General features: G+C 41.9%; 1 protein-coding gene and 1 long non-coding RNA gene across 12 annotated transcripts in view; one reads left to right on the top strand and one right to left on the bottom strand.

Moving 5' to 3' along the window:
- The window catches only part of LOC128834731 (uncharacterized), a 267719-nt gene that overhangs the window by 165244 nt on the left and 81169 nt on the right, over positions 1–21306 (top strand). The gene's annotated exons all lie outside the window — the stretch shown is intronic.
- Positions 1–21306, bottom strand: part of BCL2L11 (BCL2 like 11) — a 52928-nt gene that overhangs the window by 16567 nt on the left and 15055 nt on the right. For 10 of the 11 annotated variants that reach the window (XM_054023761.1, XM_054023770.1, XM_054023760.1 and 7 more), the window contains one exon: positions 7295–7407. In XM_054023761.1, coding sequence (XP_053879736.1) covers positions 7295–7407 — 113 coding nt within the window. Of the gene's footprint in view, positions 1–5678; positions 5764–7294; positions 7408–21306 lie in introns of those variants that run through there. The other variant, XM_054023764.1, reaches the window with a different exon arrangement.

Genomic DNA, 21306 nt, shown 5'->3' with positions numbered 1-21306 from the left:
ATCTTAAGACAGAAGTAGTATCTAGGCCTTGAAAACAAAAAAGTGCATGAGAATCAACAGCTGCAGAGTGAATATAACTAGACTCTAGTCTCTTCTATGCTCTGAAAACTCCTGTTCAGTGGTGAGGGTTGTTGAAATGGGAATTTTGGCCTTGCCTATACATTTTCCTTCTAGAAAGGGCTACTCCACTTTGGCTTCTAGGTTGCTCCTCCTCCATTGCTATAGCAGATATCTGTATCTCTTCAGTTAGCAACCCACCTTTGCTAAACAGTCAACTTCCCTTGCAGGGAGCAATCTCCTAATCACAATCTAAAATGAGAACAATGCAGAAAATAGGATTTCAGGCTGTTTACAGGTAAAATCAGATTGTCCTTTGACTGGAAGCCTCTAGCACTCTAAAAACTAGACACCATCTAGCAATACCCAATGCCAAGACCAAGCTAACTGGAGGCAGACAGAGGATCCCTGCACGACAGCACTCAAGACCCTGTGCTTGAAAGTTGGATGTGAGGAAGTTCTGACATCCACACAAGAATGGCGTATGAAGATTTGTATGCATTACCAAAAGATCATTCTCTATGAGGCAGATTTACCCTGTGCTCACGTGGTGTTCTCTATACAAGGAGTGAGCTCTAATGCCTACGAGGCATGGGAGACTCCTCTGCACATGATTCCTTAATACATATGGAAATCCATCTAGGATGGTGACAAACTGCCTTTTTCTGTGACCCCAAACTCTTTGATTCTATGTAGGTGTAGCTTAAATCACTAGGGGGACATCAAACCCTTTCCTTATCTGATGCCAGCTAAGGACTAAAGGAAAGGAGACTGATTAATAATGGGGAATCAAAAACTGAGAACCCATCAGATACTTTATCGCTGTGGAAACCAGAAAGGTAGTGGCAGGAGAGGGCTGCCAGCTCACCTGCTCTCCACGCACAGGTAACAGCCCCTAGAAAAACCACTTGTGCTGAGAACCAAAACAAAAATGCAGAGGCCAGAGGTTCCTAGTGAAAAATACAGCATTGAGATGCCAAAGAGGGACAACCTATGCAGACTTTACCAAATCAGTTCTGCTAACCTGAAAATTCTGGTCACTAAGCGTCTCTACCCGTGGCTGGCCCGTGTCAGCTGACTGGGATTGGGCTATAAAACTGCAGTGTAGACAGTCCGGCAGCCCAAGCCCGAGTTAGCTGAGAAAGGCCAGCTACAAGTGTTTAACTGCAGCGTAGAGATACCCTAAGGGGCAGAATCCTGCAACGAGCCCTAGGATCACAGATTGCTGAAACATGCCTTCTCTGCATGCTGAGACTTTTCGGCTTGGGATTCTGTTGACAGGCAAAGGAGATGCACTTCAATCCTCCCCCAGACTGAGCAATGTGAGAGGATGGCTGTCCTGTTCAGGGACTGCGCACTATAACGAATGCCTTAGCGACTCGCCAGTCTACCTGTACAGCCTGCTAGCTGCATGGCTGCTAAGTTCTGACATCCTTCTCCACCCCTTCTAAGAGAACCCTCTTCTCTCTGGCTGAAGTTCTCCCCTTTAGTTACAGATCAGAGGTTACCACGGCAGAGTCAGTCAGATACCATGTCCTTGAACTGGAACAGGGCTAGGCTCGCTGCTCAGACGTCAAGGACCTTGATGTGGTCCTGTCTGGGCCACATTTCCTGGGCATTTCTGGATAGGAGAAAGCTTGAGACTGACGTCGGTGGTGATGATGTGACTCTTGCAAGGGCATACCTTTCAATAAATTCCCTGGAGAGCTGCCACCACCAAAAGGACTTCTGAGAAGAACAGACACATGAAGCTCTGCTGAGTGGAGGAGAACTGGGTTAGGGAAGTTCACAGGAGAGGACAGGAGAACCTCCTCGCCTATGGCAACAGTTCTGAGAGCCAGGTCATGACTTCCATTAACTGGATCTGCATCTCCCTGAGCCTGATGACGATATCCAAAGGAGCCCCCAGATGAGCCCGCTTTTGTTTTGGTTTATCAAGTCTGTCTTGTTGAGACAGAGGAAACACTACTGCTAGAACTGCTAACAAAGCTAACTCTCTCATTAAAAGCCCCAAGCTGCCAATTATCCAGGTAAAGAACGGGGAGATGATGTAATGGATAGCTGCAGGCACCACCATCATGATCTCTGAACAACCTCTCAGTGCTAGTGTTAGGCCAAAGAGAAAAATGGAACACTGAAGATGCCGAGGATCTGTTGCAAATTGCAGGAATCCTTGATGAGCACCGAGGAAGTCTCCTAAGGTCAAACAGCGGCTGTGATGGACCAAGTGCTTTCTGTTTTGAGTGAACGCAGATGACAGAAGAATTGAGCCGCTTGCGATCTAACACTAATTGTGCCCCTACTGACCACGGAGAGCCTGTATACAATAGAAAGGAGTAAATTCCTAAAAATGTAGCTGGTATTTTGGAATGAGCTGGATTGTTTGGATCTCCAGCAAGTGCTGCAAAAAGCCCTGGTCATGGCTGTCCTTTCATCCTGATGGAAGGAGAAGGTACAAATCTACTAATCAATGGGGAAGAAAGAGAACGCCACAGAGTACCCTGCAGATGACTGGTAACACCTATTTTATCCTCTGTAGTAAAGGCTCCCACATAAAAGAAAAGAAAAGGCAGGAAATTTACTACTTGCTCTTGGAATAAATGGGCAGTTTTAAGAATGGAGAGAGGTAAATAGTGGTGTCCCCCAGAGGTCTGTACTGGGACCAGTCCTATTCAACATATTCATAGACGATCTGGAAAAGGGGGTAAACAGTGAGATGGCAAAATTTGCAGATGATACAAAACTAGTCAAGATAGTTAAGTCCCAGGCAGACTGCAAAGAGTTACAAAAGGACTTCTCAAAACTGGGTGACTGGGCAACAAAATGGCTGATGAAATTCAATGTTGATAAATGCAAAGTAATGCACATTGGAAAACATAATCCCAACTATACATATAAAATGATGGCGTCTAAGTTAGCAGTTACCACTCAAGAAAGAGATGTTGGAGTCATCGTGGATAGTTCTCTGAAAACATCCACTCAATCTGCAGTGGCAGTCAAAAAAGCAAACAGAATGTTGGGAGTCCTTAAGAAAGGGATAGATAAAACAGAAAATATTATATTGCCTTTCTATAAATCCATGGTACGCTCACATCTTGAATACTGCCATTTCATAGATTTGGGGAGGGAATGCTTTGTCGATTTTTCACTCCTTTTACCTCAGAATTGGTAATTTTTTCAAACCTTGGATAAAAGCACATCTTAAAATTTGTGATACAATGACCAAACATCTCAATCTCTAAAAACAGAGTCATCACAGCCATCTCAGTTGTCACTTGCAGGTGAATGAGGAAAACAGCAGCAGGTTAATTTCAGCGTTAACAAACAGAAGGAATAATTTGAACTACAAGTACTAACTGTTTATTTAGAATTTAACTAACCAATTTAAACTAACCATTCAGGAAAGAGGCCAGAGCACTACCGTGGTCAGCTTAAGAAAAGACACGCTGTACCATGGTACAGCAACAGTCAAAAGAGCAAACCGATTGTTAGGATGTATAAAAAATGGGATTGAAAATTAACATTATATAAATTAATTATATAAATGTTCAGTACCTGCCACAACCTTTTTATTTCAATTCTGATTTTCTCTTAAACAGACTGCCAATGGGTATTAAAATGTGCTCAAGTCTATTAAAATCTTATGACTTCACACACATTTGAACACAAGCCCCTCTAGGAGAAAAACTTTTGCAATAACCCAAACAATGTCCTACTGTTTCCTCAAAATGCAGTTAGCACATGATTGAGAATGGGTCTAGTTGAAATACCACAGGATAATTATACTATCTTTACACAGAGCAATAACACTATCCATTACCCTCTAGAAGACCTATGGATTAATAAGTGTTTTATCTTTGGTGTCAGGTGACTTGTCAAACTGTTACCATGTTCAACTTATTACACAAAAGAGATTCAACCACGGTGGATAAAAAAAATTTAAATAAAAAACCCATTTTTTAAATCAAAATTTTAGTATATTTTTTCTTTGTTTGAAAACCTATTTCAAATTAAATTTGCAATTATGACAACCTATATCTTTTAAAATAATTAACAATAAATTGGAACAACATTCAAGCACTACATATTTGCCACCAATTTTTTTTTTTTTTTTAAATAAAGTGAACTGGTAGAAATCACTGGCTAAGCAGAGTTCGTTTAAAGTGCTGAATCAACTTTTGTCAGAGACTATTTTCATCATTTCATTCTACTCTCCTAGTTCAGTTCAATGACTAGTTCAAAGTTGAGAAACCAACTGGGAGTTGAAAAAGCAGGAAAGCTTATTTTCCTCTTCAAATCTCTGAATAAAAACCAAGGTGCAAGAGGATAAGATTTACTAGTTCTGAAACCTCGAAGGACACAGTAACCAGAAACTATCAGTTCCATTCACTCACTTGTTAATACTTGTTTTGCATTTGAAACTAGCTGATTAAACTATGTTTTGATTAACTTACTCCCCACCTTACATATGCAGCACATTTTTATTAGTTGTAACTACTTTAGCAATTTTAGAATGCAGGGTTCTCCGCAGTTTTAATTTAATTCCAATTTCCATCCAACTGCATTTTAACACAAATTATGCATAAAAATCTAGTAAATTTTTGAACATAAATGTAAAAATTAACCTCAATAAATATATGTTAAACTATACAATTGCTTAAATAAATGCATATAGCTGTAATATATCTCCTGGTTAGCAAAAAAAGGCCAGAAGATAGGATGACAAACAATATAGCATGAATGCATCCTGTGAATGTTGTTGTTCAAGATCTGATTCTAACCATAATCAAAGGAGAGATTATATAATGTTGCACTATATCCAATGAGATGTAGAAAACCTATAGTGAAAAGAAGTCAACAGTAATGACTTCAAAACACATTCCACCAGCGCATAAACCTAAAAGAAAAATGAGAGAACCAGACAACACATCACAGAATATCACATGTAACATCCGTTGTGTCAGGCAGAATTCTCCAGTGGGTGGATCTAGGACTCCATTAGCTCTTCTATGCTGCTATAGCATGTAAAATTGACTTGGGGAAAGGGAATCTCCCTCCCTCAACAGGGATAGGATAATCCAGGTAACAAGCAAGCAAGTCTTTTCCATCAGCTTGTTCCATTGACAAAACTAAAAAAACAAAACAAATTAAAGTACACCTCTACCTCGATATAACACGAATTCGGATATAACGCGGTAAAGCAGTGCTGGGGGGGGGGGCTGCGCGCTCTGGAGGATCAAAGCAAGTTCGCTATAACGCGGTTTCACCTATAACGCAGTAAGGTTTTTTGGCTCCCAAGGACAGCGTTATATCAGGGTAGAGGTGTACTTAGGAAAAGATTTTTCTTCAGACTATGTTAATGCAGCTGTGGTATATGCTGCTTAACTCAGTACCTCACACCAAGTACTAGCAACATTGGGAGAGAAATGAGGGAGTACAGCGAACTAGATGACACAGAAGAGTAGAACAGTGAACAGGGCCCGGGGGTCAAGAAGCAGCTTGGGAGAAGAACAGGTTGCACTGAGATTGAGACAGTTGAAAGCCCCCAAAATAAAAGTATGGATTCTCTTAAAAAAAGGAATAATCTTGTGTCACTGACTTACCATTCATGGAAGTCAGTTAAAAATCCAAGCAGTTAACATCTCATCTCTCACTTAATCGATAGGGACCTTGGGTACCGGTGCACCTGTCTCCGCGGGTCTCGGCCTGTGGCACACAGCAGGTTAGTCTGCTGAGGGCTGTAACATTTTGGTCTAATTATGTCTGTTGGGTTTAGCATGGGGGTAACTAGGCGGTGTTAGTGACTTGTGATATACAGGTCAGATTAATGATCTGGTGGTCCCTGCTGGCCTTAAACTTCATGACTATGATCTAGTGACACTTGTGCTTAGTGTAGTTCTCCTCTCAAAAGAGTGAAAGGACAAGTTAATGGCTAGAAATTGCACATATAAACATGCAAGCAGTGTAGAATTAATATTGTAAAGCCAAGTCGATCACTGACTTAATTCCTTCTAAAAACCAATTGTTAGCTTAGTTTTAGGATTGATTTGTAATTTCAATTCTATCCACTTTGCCTCAGTCATAAAGACAGAATTTTACAGCATTACAATTGTATGTGCTATTTTAAAAATGGTACCAGTATATTTTAAGACTGAAAAATAAGATAAGAAAAGTTTCAAACACACTGCAGGAGAGGAGCAGAGTTGTGTGCAGGGAAGCACATGTCTGTAGAGGGTGCCTAGGTTAGAGCGGGGCTGTGCTGGAGTGCCAAGGGAGCAGTGGCGAAAGTCCAAGGACTGCCACCTCAGCACTGAGGTAACCAACTGACCAGGAACTAGTCCATCCCAGTTCCTACATCTTCACTCACCGCCCATGTCCCCACACCCTAGCTGTCTGCCCCACAGGCATCCCACATATGGCTGCCCACCCCTCATAACAGCAGAGGAGGAGCAAGAATGTGCCTGGGGAATGAGGAGCAGCATTTGGGGCGACCTTGGAGGCAACTGGCTGGGGGGCGGGGGAGGACCATGCAGGAGAAGTAACGAGACATATCTTTAAATTAAAGATGATGGTGCTGGATCATCCATTCAGCATCTAAAATATCTGTCCATCAACATCACAACACAAACAAAAATGGTTGCATTATTTTAAAAATATAAAAAGCCGCCTCTGTCAGAAAGTCTCAGCCTGTGGGTATGTGCGTAGTTTGGGGGTTGTGGGAGCAGTGGTGTTTTAGATAAATAAGTAAAAGAGAAGCAAGCGTCACCAGAGCAAGTTTCTTAAAAGGCCCAGTTTTAATGCGTTTTAACTCAAACTAAATTTGCAGGTCTACCTGAAAAAACTAAACATCCCCCTCCCCTTCACAACATTTTTACTCGCAGATTATGGTCTTGATCCAGCAAAGCACTTAAACATGTTCGAAAGCATTTTGATGGCTCTGGGTACTTTAAATTAGGGGAAGATGGATACCCTGTATATATCACAGAGAAGAGGCTGAATCCCAGTTTTAAGTGAAAAATTCAAAATAACCTTCACTATGGAGTCATGACTAGTGCTTCCGTAAGGTAAGTATGACCCACATATACACCAACGTTTATGTTATGCACATCTCTGTACATTTGGGAACATGAAACATTTGCAACAAGACATATTTCCAGAAATTATTATAAACCTTTCCCTTTCAAAGTTTGCATGTAAGGAAACAGAAAATTAAAAAAATAAAATAAAATAAAGTTACCCTTCTTGGGCAATAGGAAGCATTAAACTCATCTCCAATACGCCGCAGTTCCTGTGCAATCCATATTTCCGGCTGCATGTCTTCACGTATTGAGGGAGACTCCCACCTGGAAGCTGCATTAGAACAAAAATAAAGAGTACTTTGACATTTCCAAAAGTCACCTGTTGAAATTAAAGTACAATAGGAAAAAAAAAATCTATTAAACTTATTCTGTCAAAAGTTTGTGGACTAAATTTTTGTGAATGCATTTTAACAATGAAACACCTAAGAATACAATCACTGGAAGCTGTATAAGACAGCAAGAGAAAATTATTTACTTGCAATTCTGCTTCTCTGAAGATACCAGGCAATCAGAGTTCTCACTCTTTGGTCTTAGCTTTCTAGTATGACACAGGTGGATCTGCCGTAGCTCTTATAATTTTGATCTGAGGGCAGTGGTAAGACTCATACTAATCTTTGCATGCCACCCACAAAAGCAAAACTACTGCCCTCTAAACATTTCAGCCAGTTCCTTTCGTTGAACAGAAGGTAAAGCTCACAAAATAAGAGTTACAAAGGGATCTCACAAAACTGGGTGACTGGGCAACAAAATGGCAGATGAAATTCAATGTTGATAAAAGCAGAGTAATGTATAATTCCAACTATGCATACAAATGATTGGGGTCTTTATTAGCTGTTCCCACTCAAGAAAGATCTTGGAGTCATTATGGATAGTTCTCTGAAAACATCTGCTCTGTGTGCAGCGGCAGTCAAAGACGCTAACAGAACGTGAGGAATCATTAGGAAAGGGATAGGGACTAAGACGGAAGAGATCACAATACCACTGGATATATAGTGATACTGAGACTGAGCTCGCAAGCCACAAGATGCTCTTTAATGTCTCCCCTGTGGCTCTTTGCAGCACAATATTAAAACACGGTGTGATTTAATTATTAACCCATCTAAGTTAACAACTAATCAGGAGTCTTTTACTATGTTATTAACCAATTGTAGTGGATAAAATACTTTGTCAGTCATTTTGCTGTGAGAAAAAAAATACACACTAAATATTTCCCCTCATACTGTTTAAACAGGACTATAGAGTACTATAGTAAATAAAACAATGAATTCACATTGCTGTGGCTCTTTTGGAGAATGCAGATCACAAATTTGGCTTCTGAACCACTGAGGTCTGACTATCACTGGTATAAATCCATGGTACCCCCAAACTGCATGCACGTCTGGTCACCCCATCTCAAAAAAGATACATTAGAAATGAGAAAAGTACAGAGAAGGTCAGTAAAAATGATGAGGGTTAAAGAACAGCTACCATCCAAGGAGAGAGTAAAAAGGCTGGGACTGATGAGTTTTGAAAAGAGACGACTAAGGGGGGAAAATGATAAAAGTCTATCAAATCATGAATGGTTTAGAGAATGTGAATAAGGAAGCATATTTAACCCTTCCCACAAGAACCAGGGGTCACCCAATGAAACAAGCAGCAGGGTTTAAAACAAACAAAGAAGCACTTCTTAAAGAAAAGCAGTTAACCTGTGGAATTCACTGCCAGGGATATTGTGAAGGCCAAAAGTGTAACTGGGTTCAACAAAGAATCAGGTAAGTTCATGGAGGATAGGCCCATCAATGGCCATTAGCCAAGATGACCAGGGATCAACCCTATGTTCTGAGGCTCCTTAAACTTCTGATTGCCAGAAGCTGGGACTGGACGACAGGGGACGGCTCGCTGGATAACTGGCATGTTCTGTTCGTTCCCTCTGAAACATCTGGCACTGAACACGGTCAGAAAACCGGCTATTAAGCTACACAGGCCATTGATCTGACCCAGTATGGCCATTTTTACGTTCTTATAGTCTTCTAGCTTCTGGCCGGCCAAGCTATAACAAGAAGTCAGACACTATAACAGCACTGCCCACATGGATTGGTGTGAAAAACAGCAAGAAGTTGAGTGGACTTCCTAAGGGCTTTAGTCTGCCCCAAATGAAACTCTGAGCCCCACAGACCTTTTGACACTGAGCACATGGCAAAGGGCCTCATGGGGAGGGGAACAGAAGGCATGACAAACGTTGGCAGGAGGACAAACTCAATGGAGTGGAACTCTCAGACCACTGTGGGGTGGACTGTTCAATGATTCCACACCACCACCTTAAACCTGGTGTAAACTGGATCGGTCACGACAACCTGAAGCTCACTCCTGCTGTGAGCTGAAAGGACTCCCAGCGAGAAAGCAACCTTCCATGCAAGATAATTAAGCTCACAGGAACTGAATGGCTCGAAAGAAACTTTCATCAGCTTTGTCAGGGTGACCTCATTCTCCCCTAACACTGGGGGCTGTTTAACATGAGGTTTCAAATGTCAAACACTGCCTCAACCTGACAACAAGGATCTTCTAAGCCTCTAATTGGCTTATTTTGAGAGCCTCATCTCCCATATCACCGCGCACTGGTCTCCTTTGAATCAGTTCATGACAGGCTAAAATAGCTGCCAAATGTACGTGGATGGAGCTGGCCTTTACATCAGGAGGCAGGCAAGCAGTCTCTCCATGTGCGTGGAAGGGGAAGAATAAAAAACAGGAGTTGACTGGGGCCTGAATGCACCACAAACTTCCTTCATTTGAAATTTCAGGGCCTTCTGACAGATGGCTTCCAAGACACCAGAAGGACCTGAGCCACCTGCCTAGATATCCCATGCCTGCAGAGCTCTACCCTCTCGGAAGTGCAGCTGCCAGTTTGGGAGAGAGGTACCCTAGTTGTGAGCGACAGAGGTTCTCCCATCCTGTAAATCATGCATTACACCATATGATAATGGCACTGTTTTAAAAGAAACTGGTTTCCCAAAAACATGGTTGGCAGTAGCCTGTTTTAAAACTCAAAATATAATATAAAAAAATTCCTATTATTCTGAACCGCCCAAATGTGTAAGCAATGAAGAAAAATCTTCAAATGCTCAAAGAGCACTCTCCTCCTAAATTCTAAAAATATGGTTCAAATCTGACACAGGGATGCTGTGAAAACAGCATCATGGGATTATAATTTTTAGTATTTTAAAGATTCCCAATCCCAATGTACTTTGCTTACAAGGAAAAACATAATTTTACTTACTGATGAGTCCCGCAAATTGAAATGGAATCTCAAAATCAAGTTGGGATCTTTCTGGCTCAGCCATTAGATACTAGTAAAAGATAGCACGGGCCCAATTTTGTTTCCTGATACACCTGTGCAGCCCTGTTTTCTGGGAGCAGAATCAAGGTGTATCGGAGGCAGAATTGGCTCTGCAGTTTGTTAGCTGTTCTGTGGGTGTTGTGTGAGACAAAACAAAAACCAACTCACTCTCCCATAGCTGTGTTGTTTTGACAAGCTTATCGGTAGTTTGGAGCAGCAAAAACATAGCATCACTAAAGTGATCACAAGGAACTCAATGTACACAGAGTGACCATCTACTGATTATGGTGCCATTTTCCCCAGTCACTTTGCTGAGTAGAACCACATTTAATTAGTTTCTCTGCCTGTTGCAGGACACCTCTACAACTTTCTCTTTTATTCCATCAAGACAACAGTTTTAGCCTTTTAGGTTTCGTGGTCAAATAGTACTGAAATGTCCAATAAAAGAAAAATCTCATTTTTGTCAATCTCGAAGTTAAAGTACATTGTAGGGGTTAGATATTTATTTATATCTGGGAATATATTATTATTGCACAAACTAAAGAACTATTCCTCTTCGTTACAGAATTTTAACTTCTTCCTTTTATCAAGCATTTTAACAGAAAAATTAGATCCAATGTGGGGGGGGGGGAAGAGGAGGAGCATTGGCTGCTAAAACTGTGCTAATACATAACTTTTACATTTAAAAAAATATATTAGTTGACAGCTTTGTTACTCATTTTAAGAAACAGAATTTAAAGTGAACATAAAACCCCAATTCTGAAACACATTAGTGAGAGAAATGATCAGCTTTTAACAGAATTTGGTCCATGCCATGTTGGAAAACAGATCTATGCTGATTGTCACAATCTGGCTCCAGACACCCCAGGACAGCGAACAGGTGATCTGAACCCCAAAGAATAAACAACTGAATTAACTGATTGTATACAATATTATTGTACTATAAAAGTGCACTGAGTAAGATAGTACAAAAACTGGTGAGACACTGGTCATGAACATCACCGAGTGATGCAGTACGGGATGTGTATAAAGAGTTGTGTGCTGGAAATATGTTCTTAAAATATGTTTGGGAGGCAGAGGCTAGAGAAGCCTGCCTTAGACAAAGGACTGTGAATTTACTTATCTGGGGCAAGCTTTGTAAGCCATACACAATGAAAGTACATTTACATATGAGGTAACCCAAGCAATCAAGCAGTGGAGGGAACAGCTTGGTAAGCTCGCCGGGCAGTATGAACCCCCAGGGGGTTGTCTTGGCTCCTGAGGCAAAGACAACAGTCTCTGGGAAATATAAGGGGAGCAAAAAGACATTCTGGTTACCCATCATGTAGGGGACAAAGGGAACAGCAACCTTTGAGTCTGAACATTGGATCCTCTCTCCTCCTAGAGGGCTGGAGATGCCGGTAGCTTGATGTAAGTGAGAAGCTATTTTAGGCAAAGACAACTTGCTGGAATTAAGTTTTAGAAAGCATGTTTTGTTTTGCTTTTAATGATTTTCTGTTATCTCTGCTTAGTATCACTTAAATCTATGTTCTTTATTAATAAACACTCTTGGTTTTACTATAAATCATCTCAGTGCTGTGTTTTAATGTAGAGTGTGTAGCCCCAGGGAGCCAGGCTAGTGCCTACACTGCCTCTTTGCAGGCAGCAAACTTAATTTCAGAAAGTGTCCAGTGAGAGGGAGTGGATGCTGCACAGAGAAGTCTCTGGGGAACTCTGGAACTGGAGATTGCTGGCTTGGCAGGGACCTGACACAGTCTAACCTCCAGCACAGCTCTCCCACGCTGAGACAGAGTGTGTTCTGGGTGCCTTGGTTAGAGCATCACACTGACATAGGATATATTAACTGGAAATATACGCTCAGACTCTAAGCAAGCATGACAACACTTTTTTAACCAAGTATTTCACAAACTTGGCTAAAAAAACCTAAAAGGAATCACAAGGGAATATACACAGCTTCCAATCTCAAAATATTCAAAGGATTAGTAAGGCAGTAATAAAATGGGCGAGGGGGAACAATCATCTAAGTAAGTGTCTGGCTCCGGTCTTGCTGGAAAAATTATTTTTGAGCCAAACTAGTATTTGCTTGCTCAGATATATATTTTGTTTTCATGTTCTAGTAGTGACAGACTAGTACCAATCAACCCTCCTTGTGAAGGTTTTAACAGGCACAATTTTATTCATTTTGTTAGCTGCTGAATTTCATTTAGCAAAGTTCTCATGATATTTGATGGGAACATTCTGGAACTGGGAAAACAACTCAAAGGAGGATGTGAAGGAGAATAAAAACCAACTTACATGAGCCCAACTGGCCTAGACAGTTGTCTTCCCCAGAAGAAGTTACAACTAAACCAATGTAGTTTCTCAATGCTAAAGAAAAATCAACTTTTCAGCCCAGTGTTAAAACATGTAATTCAGATACCCTCATGTAACTAAAGTTTTTAGCCAACTACATAACAACCACATTAAAAGAAAGTGGAGTGGGAGAAAGGGGGTGGAGGTTAGGGAAAGAAAAACCAAAAATACCATTTTAGTTCTAGAACCACTTTAAAAAGAGGGCATTAATGGAATAGTAAAAAGTTAATGGGAGAAAGAATATACATCCCTCTGTTCCAACGTTCTCCCCTAAAGGATGTGTTAAGAGCCTTATATAGGCTTCAAATGATAAAAGCTCAGCAATTCAAGAAATTAGTATCATGGTTAGGTGGCTGAGAGTGAAATCAATCTGAGGTTTTCAGAAAGGACTTTCTGTGGTGCTGCCAAATCACTAAATCAGAAGTGTCAAGTCATAATTAGCCACGCAAGCAGGCAGAGATAAACTCTCAACATTAATTTAACACTTGCTAGCCACCGAATAACTTTCACCATCATCACACAGGAGCAGTACTAGTCATATCATGACACACTTCAGTACTCTAAATCACAGAGTGCATCCATTGGTGGTGGGAGGGGGGAGGAGAGAAAAAAGTAACCTATTCCCCAAGAAACTAGCATCCCAGCATCAAAAACACAAAAAACCCAGACTCATGAAAGTATTGTCCCTACTTACAATATTCAGAAATTGGACATTCATCTGATCACCTACTAACATACAAGATATTCTATTTTCTGCAAAATGTTTACCTGTGCAACTTTCTGAAGCTGGTATTGAGCACTTCTACTCTAAGCACTCATCTACACTGGAGATTTTTCCAGTTATACTAATATAATGCAATCGTATGGGCACTCTGACTCCAGGATAAGAGTGGCTTTTTTGACTTAGCGGAAACCGCTTCCAAAGCGACAACAACAACAACAACAAAAAACCCTCAAAGGCAGGCATCACCATACTGGAATAACAGTGTCTGCAGAGGAATTAACTGGTGTAACGACATCATTTTAATTCACACTATCTCATGCTGGTATCGCTTCCCTGCTTAGACAAGCCCTACGGCCCATAGCTGCAAAGCTATTGGGTCCCTTACTGCCATGTAAGCACTGGCCCAGGATTTGGATAACAATTCTTGTTTTCCAACAGATACCTTATGGAGACACTTGGAGGAACACTGTTCACACTTCTATGTCTGATCTTTTTTAGTGTCCGTTTTTAAAGAACCAACTGATCAAACTTGATGCACACAAATGCAAACAAGACAATCATTTAAGAACTCTCATGTGCCTGCTTATTCTGCATGTAAGTGATTCCGGACATGAAAGATCATTGCTGTGATGAGAAAGGATCAGAAAATGCCTAGGACTTCAGGTGAGGAATAAGCAGCAGTTAGAGAAACAGAAATCTTGTTTATTACCAAGTGTACTTATGCAAAAGGAGACCAAAAAAATATATAGTATTTCTCAGTTTTCCATAAGGCATCAGCTTCGGTTAGAAAGCACAGATGAAACAATATTAACTGCACCACGTCGTATCTGTTTACAGTTTACCTTGCGTTCTCCCCGCAATCGACACATGCCATTTTCAGGCTCTTCTTCCTCAATCTTAGTCTTTTTGTTTTGTTTTTACATAACACTCAGTTTCAGTGCAACAGATACAGGCTATTTTCAACTCAGGAGAAAACTATTAGGTAACAAACTAACATTTTATGGACATTTAGTTTTGCAATTTTTAAATAAGCGCTGAGAGGTGGTTAAGAAGGAACCTTAGCTGAGTAAAGAAACCACATAGTAGGGTTTTCTTCTAACAGCCCCTTCTTCACCCCCATTAATACAGGCCACTCATCCAGTGATGTTCAACATGTGGCCCTCACGGCTCTAAGTTGCTGTGATGATCGTGGGAATGTTTGTATTTTTAGGATTCCTATGCATGCCTTTGTTTCCCTTGGGGCTTTGCATTACTATGTACTGAGGGCTGCTCTCCACAAGGAAATTACATCCATATAGCTTGAAAAATCAACACCCCTGAGAGACGTAGCTACACTGACCTAAACCCCAGTGTAGATGGTGCTAGGTCGACAGAAAAATTCTTCCACTCACCTAGCAATCGCCTCTCAGGGAGGTGGATTACCTATACTGATGGGAGAACCCCGTCGGCGCGGGTAGCATCTACACTTAACACACTATAGCAGCGTGTAGACATACCTGGTGTGTATCAGGAAGAGATGAGGTGTTTGACTCACATAGCAGACTGTTAATAACTCGTTTCCAACCAAGCTGAATAAAGTTGACATATCTGAATGGAGGATCCTGAAGAGACAATGGAAATCCCAAAGACCAAGACATTCACACTTAGCAAACAACAGCCAAGAGAAAGATTTCCCTCCACCTCTCTGCAGAGAAGCAGAGCGAGTCCTGACCTGGAGAACAAAGGGGAAAGGTGTCAGGTGATGTGGCTGTGTTAAGAATGGAGCTCTCAGAGGAACAGGGGAGCTCTCACATGGGACTAAAACAAAGAAAGGGAGACAGACAGGAATCAAAGACTGTTGCTACAGCAGCATGGCTCATAGCCAGTCTGACCTCTGGCTTAGCCTTTGCTTCTCTACGCTAGCCTCGGCACGGTCAGGTTCTGTACGTGTGCAAAAATTATTACCTTGTTTTGAGAAGGCTGCAATGTTGCTGCAAACACTTACTGTAAGCATTGTGCCCTGAAGGGGCAGAAAAAGTCTCATGCAGGAGTCTGGATCGGCTGGACAGGCTGCAGGGAAAGAAACAGGGACAGCTTGTGCCCAAACGCCCAGTTTTGGGGTCAGGGAGGCTATGGGCCTGCCATTGCGGAATTGTGTGGTTCCTTGGGGTCCCGCACAATAAAGGGATCACTCCTAAGGGACTGGTTCCCAGGCACAGCCCAGATCTTGTGAATCTGGGACAGTTGTGCTCTTGGAGGGGGACTGTGTTCCAAAGAAACTATAACATTTGACTATAATTGGAAACGTGTCCCTTGAGTCATTCCATTTTTAAGTTTGAGTGAGAGCAGATTTAAAACACTATGGAGATGCAGTTAGGGCTCCCACCCAAATGCCTCCCACCACTAGACCAGGAGCACCGAGCAACTGGTTTCCCTTCTTTGCCACAGCTACTCTACAGCTCACCTGCTGGCTGGTTGCTACATCACCAGGGGAAGGAGAAAGTAGCTCTGGCTGTGAGAATTCTAACAGCTGGGCTGCCTCTGCCTGAACCCCAGCCCAAGGGAGTGCACCTAGCAAAGGATGGCTCTTACCCCACACAACCACCCAGGGCAGCCCAGAAGAGGAGATACTAAGAACCAATAGCCAGTTACCGGTTCCCAATTCTCTGTTCCAGCCCAAAGTAGGGCTGCTTTAAGTCATGCCAACTCAGTGGTCTACTAAGGGATGTACCCCAGCTATGTACAGGTAGCTAGAGTGTAACGTGCTCCAACCAAGGGAAATGCAGGAACTGATTATACCAGCTTTACAGTCACTGGAGGGTTCCCACATATGGAGATAATCCCAGCAGGGGAACTTGTGGGGGCACGAATAGTGCAATTGGAGCAGAACAGGGAAGAAAACATGCCACAAAGTATTGACTGTGGCTCCTTGACCTTTCTGAAATAATGTGTTTGGCCCTCAGGCTGAAGAGGTTTGACACCACTGCTCTAGCGTCTGGGAAATTAAATGAAAGTTACCGAGGAAAGGAGAGAAAAGTTTTGCCATTAACATTTTGGAAAATCTATTAAGATTCCCTTTGCCTGATGCAACACGTGCATTACAATCCCAAGCAGTCACCTTAATTTAGGACAGTGTTTAAAAACAACTGGTAGATTGTAACACTACAAAAAATAAATCTTATGAAACACAGCCAGTGCCTTAATGCTTAAGCTCAGAGTATATTGTCCATTCACATTTATCAGATCCCTGGCAACAAAGCTAAAAAAAAGTACTTCCATTAACTTGCTAACTTAACCCTTTGAAAACTCTCAGCCAGATACATGAATATTTAAAAAACACATCTGCAGTCTTGTTCCTGCTCTTATCTTTTGTTGTTGTTTGTTTTTGGTCTTGTAGTTGTGTGTGCAAACATGAATATCAATATGAAAGTAGCCTGTGTTAGACATGCAATGTATAGACTAGGAAGTTCTGTTGAACCTATAAAGATGTGTGCCCTTACTTTTTAACCAAAGTGTATTTATTTCAAATTTAATAAATGAGTCAATCTGAACAGCGAGGTGCATGTACAAATACACAAAACAAAAATAGGAACCACATCCCCATTAAAGAAATTCAAAAACAGCTATATAAAACACTTCCTATCCTCCCATCAGTCCTCCCCCCACTTGTGCGTATGCAGTGAATTCCGAGTTAGCCTGGCCTGTGGCTACTGAAAGCAGAATCTAACTTTTTAATCTGCTAATAAGGAGTTACCTATCCTAAGTCCTGTTTCCCAAACACATTCCCTCCACACAACAGCAGCGTTGGAGTTGCGTTCTTAGCCATGCAGCATTGGAAAAGAATTTGAAGCAACAGTTGGCAGTTCGGGCTCACCTAAGTGTGCTCAGAGCCATACATTTCACTGGCTGAAGGGATAAATAATTCACCCTTCATCTAACTATCCTTCAGATCATTATCTTCAGAAGCCCAATATGCAACTGGGCTCCAAAGTAGTAGGGAGTCGGAAGCGTCCCCCATTATCTGATTCCTGAAGTCTCCACTGTAGAAGAGTAGTTAACAATGAGGTCCTTGCGAGCTGAAGAACTCTGCTAAATAAACAGTCAGCAAAATGGTCTACTTTAGCCTAAATAGTACCTAAGAGCTCTTTTCACATACAAGGCATATAACTTGAGTTCCCCAGGATAGCTATAGACAAAGAAACAGAGTAGGGAGCCGTTTGAGATGCAAGGCCAAATTAATACTGGTCAAAAAAACTGGGATGTTGCCAAAAAGCACCTTGACTTCAGAAGGGGGAAAAAGAAGGTATAAGATGAGTTAACCATTACTGTCTGCAACTCTGAAACCCTCATCTCAAAGAGCAGGTCCATGGTTCTATCTCCCAATGAGAGACTACACAAACAGGAATGTCTCCAAAATGAGAAAGACCTTGCTAGGTCTTTGGCTATGAACCTGAGACAGCCAAGGATGCCCTATTGGAATGCCTAGGTATCTCTTGGATTTCTCTCTCTCTCGTCTTTGGGAATGCATTAAACCACAGGATACACTGAATTGCAGCTGGATGAATGAGCAAAAACACAAGCTGTTCTCTCAAAGGGATGGCATGTGACACTATCCACACTGGAAAGAGTTCACTGGGAGGAAATGTGACAAACAACTACCGCAACAAGAAGGTGCTGATCGAAGTATTACATATTTAATAATTCATGCCTGCAACATTTCACAGGGTGCTGGGTGCTATTTTCTAGGTTTAAAAAAAATAGCGCATAATGAAACAATTGCCCTTTAAAGTGAAAGGATGATCACTGTGGCTCTATACGTACAGATGATATTAAAGCAAATGCCATGAATTACATGAAAATCTGACACGCTTGAAGAGCTGTCAAATTTTAAGCTATACTACAGAATAGCCCATGACAATTCTACTTCTGGACCTCACAGGAGAGTCCTGCAGGCTCAGTTCTAAGGACTGGTGCTGAGTCTTCGGAGAGACCCTCCATGAAGAGACTAAGGATGAGGAGCGGTCCAAGGATCTGCTGAAGAATATGGAGCTCACAAGAGGCTGCTACTATGGAAACACAGCAGCTTGGTGGAGCTGTGAATCAGTCACCAGACTTACAGATGGGGAGTTTCTTCTGGCACCAAGGATTATGGCCAACTGGCTGCCGCTATGGTCCTGAATAGCCAGTCAGCCCAATAGCCCATTCCAGTTCATGACAAGTGAACTGACCACATATGAGAAAATTCACTTCTAACTTGCTTTCCCTCAGTAAGTTCTTCAGACACCCAAACATACCCACCACTCTCACAGACACCCTATAAAACTAATTAAGCTTCTGCTCCTACAGCTGGGAAGGAAGAAAATCTTGTTCCGAATTTTCAGAGCTTTGGAGTGGAGCTGGAGTGCGGAGCAACTCCGGAGCAGTGGAGCTGCAGGTTTTTGCCTGGAGCTGGAGCGGAGACGGAGCACAGCTCCAAAGCCCTGCAAATTTTAAGTAGTTGGGAGGTGCTCTGACATGATGGTAATGGAGACCATATAAGTGGACAGATACACAAATCTACCCCACAGCTCCTACAGTTCTGGAACTCAGTTAAGCACTCCGCTCTTCAAATTTAAAGTACTAACTGCTTAATAATTTAACATTTAATTGCTATGAAGCTGGAGGAAATCCAACCTAATCAGCCGAAGACTGTTAATTCATATTTATTATATGAATTTTAAATGCGAAAAGCAACCTACTGTATGCCTGAATTTTGAGTTTACAGAGTATTCTACTCTGAAGTTTGCGGTGAATAAATTTTTCTAATTTTAAGTAGGGCATTTTGAATGGCTTGCCAGGCAGGAAGTTTTATCCTATACTTCTGAAAAATCTAAATATATCTACAGACAGAAAAAGTTTTACAGCAATAACTCATTCCTATGAAACATTAGGTTCTGTGCAGCAAAACTATAGAGGGAACAATCACGGATCTGTAAACAGCACGTCCATAATATGTTATTGTCAGCACAGGTAACAGTGCCATTAGGTAAGGTTGCCTCTCACTTTCCATTATGGGACCGGTTTTCAGTTGCTTATAGTTTTGCCAATCTTTAACTGCTCAGGCTGAAGTATTTCACGCTGCATCTGCTCAGGCTTTTTTTTTTTTTTTAAATAAAGTTTCAGCTAAATGGCTCTGCTGTTTCCAAGAATGAGCTTAGGGAAATATATGTTGTTTTGCTCATGTTAAAATAATTCTTACAACTGTTTTGCTGAGAAGCTCTAGCACTTTCACACTCTGTAGGAGGGAATTTAAATTTGGTATGGGGGAGAGGCTGCCCTGATGTCAGGGATATTCTTTGGGCTAGCCCCATGAAATACAATTCAAATTTGGCCAAAGTTATAAACCTCTGAAAAATCTCATGCGCACATGCCCAGTAGAGACTTGTTAGTTGGCAGCTAAATTCTCCAAAGATTCCACCTGCACTGAGCATGCTCCAACCCCTCACAGCTCCTACATGCCAAATGGACAGCCCAAGTGCCATCCTCACAAAGCAACCAAGCATGCTCCATTCCTGGCCGCTTGGAGCCACAGAACTAAAAGCAGGTAGACCTGCTCTGAAGTGCTCGTAATGCTCCCCTTGCTGGTACCCGAGCAGCAAAGAGGAAGCTGCCTGACAAATGCAAGGGGGTGAGTAAATGGGGGGAGGCTGGGTAAAGATAGGAAGAGGTGGCAGAAGAGAGAAATATGGGCAGGAGCTAGGGAGGAGAGTATCCAAAAATCCATGATGAGGTGGAGTGGATGGTGCAGAGGAGAGTAGCCACAGCTTTACAAAAAGTTCAGGGAGAAAACAAGGGTATTTAAAGAAACATGGAGGGCGAGCTAGGTGAACATGTGGTAGGTGAAATACTAAGTGAGGGGCAGCGAGCTAGGCCATGTGTGATGGCCTAGGGAAGGTAGGGAATTCAGAGGATGAAGAAGAGGTAGAACTGTGAATAGCTGGAGGCCTGAGCACAGCGCATTCCTCCTCCAGCCCCACAAACCAATAAACCTGACTATTTAGGTTAACTGGACTGCACACCTCTGCGACTCTCTCTCTACTGGAAAACATGCCATGAATCATAACATGCTGTAGCTACACTGTTCGGTAATGATTTAGTACACACACTCTACAGAGCCAAATACCCAGATAATCTCTCAATCCTCCCATACATAAATACTTTTCACAACTGTGAACCCTTTGATTTAATTAGGGGAGGAGCAGATGTTTGTTTCATGATACACTGGCCTTTTTTTGCTTTTAAGTTTTCTATCACAAATTCAGTTCTCCGTCATGTTGGCTGCATTATACAAAACTCCCTAACCCCCCCCAACAAACGAAATCTAGCGGTTATACAAGTGTTACAGTATCTGTTTTTCTTATTTTCAGATACAGGTTGCTGCGTCCTCTGCTAGAGAGAGCGAGCAGAACAGTTTCATTCAGGAGTTACCAAGATTCCAGACCTCTTCTCTAGCCTCTTCTGGTTGGGAGGAAAACATACCAAATTTGAAATAACATAGGAGACACTAATTTCAAATACAATATTCACAACACTCACATTCAGGGCTTGGGAGCTGTGCTCCGGCTCCTTTCCAGCTCCAGGCAAAAACCAGGAGCTCTACTGCTCTGGAGCTGCTCCGCACTCCAGCTCCGGGCTCTGCTCCAAAGCCCTGCTCAAATGTATATAATCCATACGGTTTTAGAGAACACGCTAGAAACCCTGTAACTAATCAAAGATTCCCTTGCTTACACAGTCACTTGTTTTTCAAAAACAAGATACTTTTT

The sequence above is a fragment of the Malaclemys terrapin genome, chromosome 3 (assembly GCF_027887155.1).
Source record: "Malaclemys terrapin pileata isolate rMalTer1 chromosome 3, rMalTer1.hap1, whole genome shotgun sequence".
NCBI lineage: Eukaryota > Metazoa > Chordata > Testudines > Emydidae > Malaclemys > Malaclemys terrapin.
The sequence above is the reverse complement of the archived record's forward strand: the minus strand, read 5'-3'. Positions and strand labels throughout refer to the sequence as shown.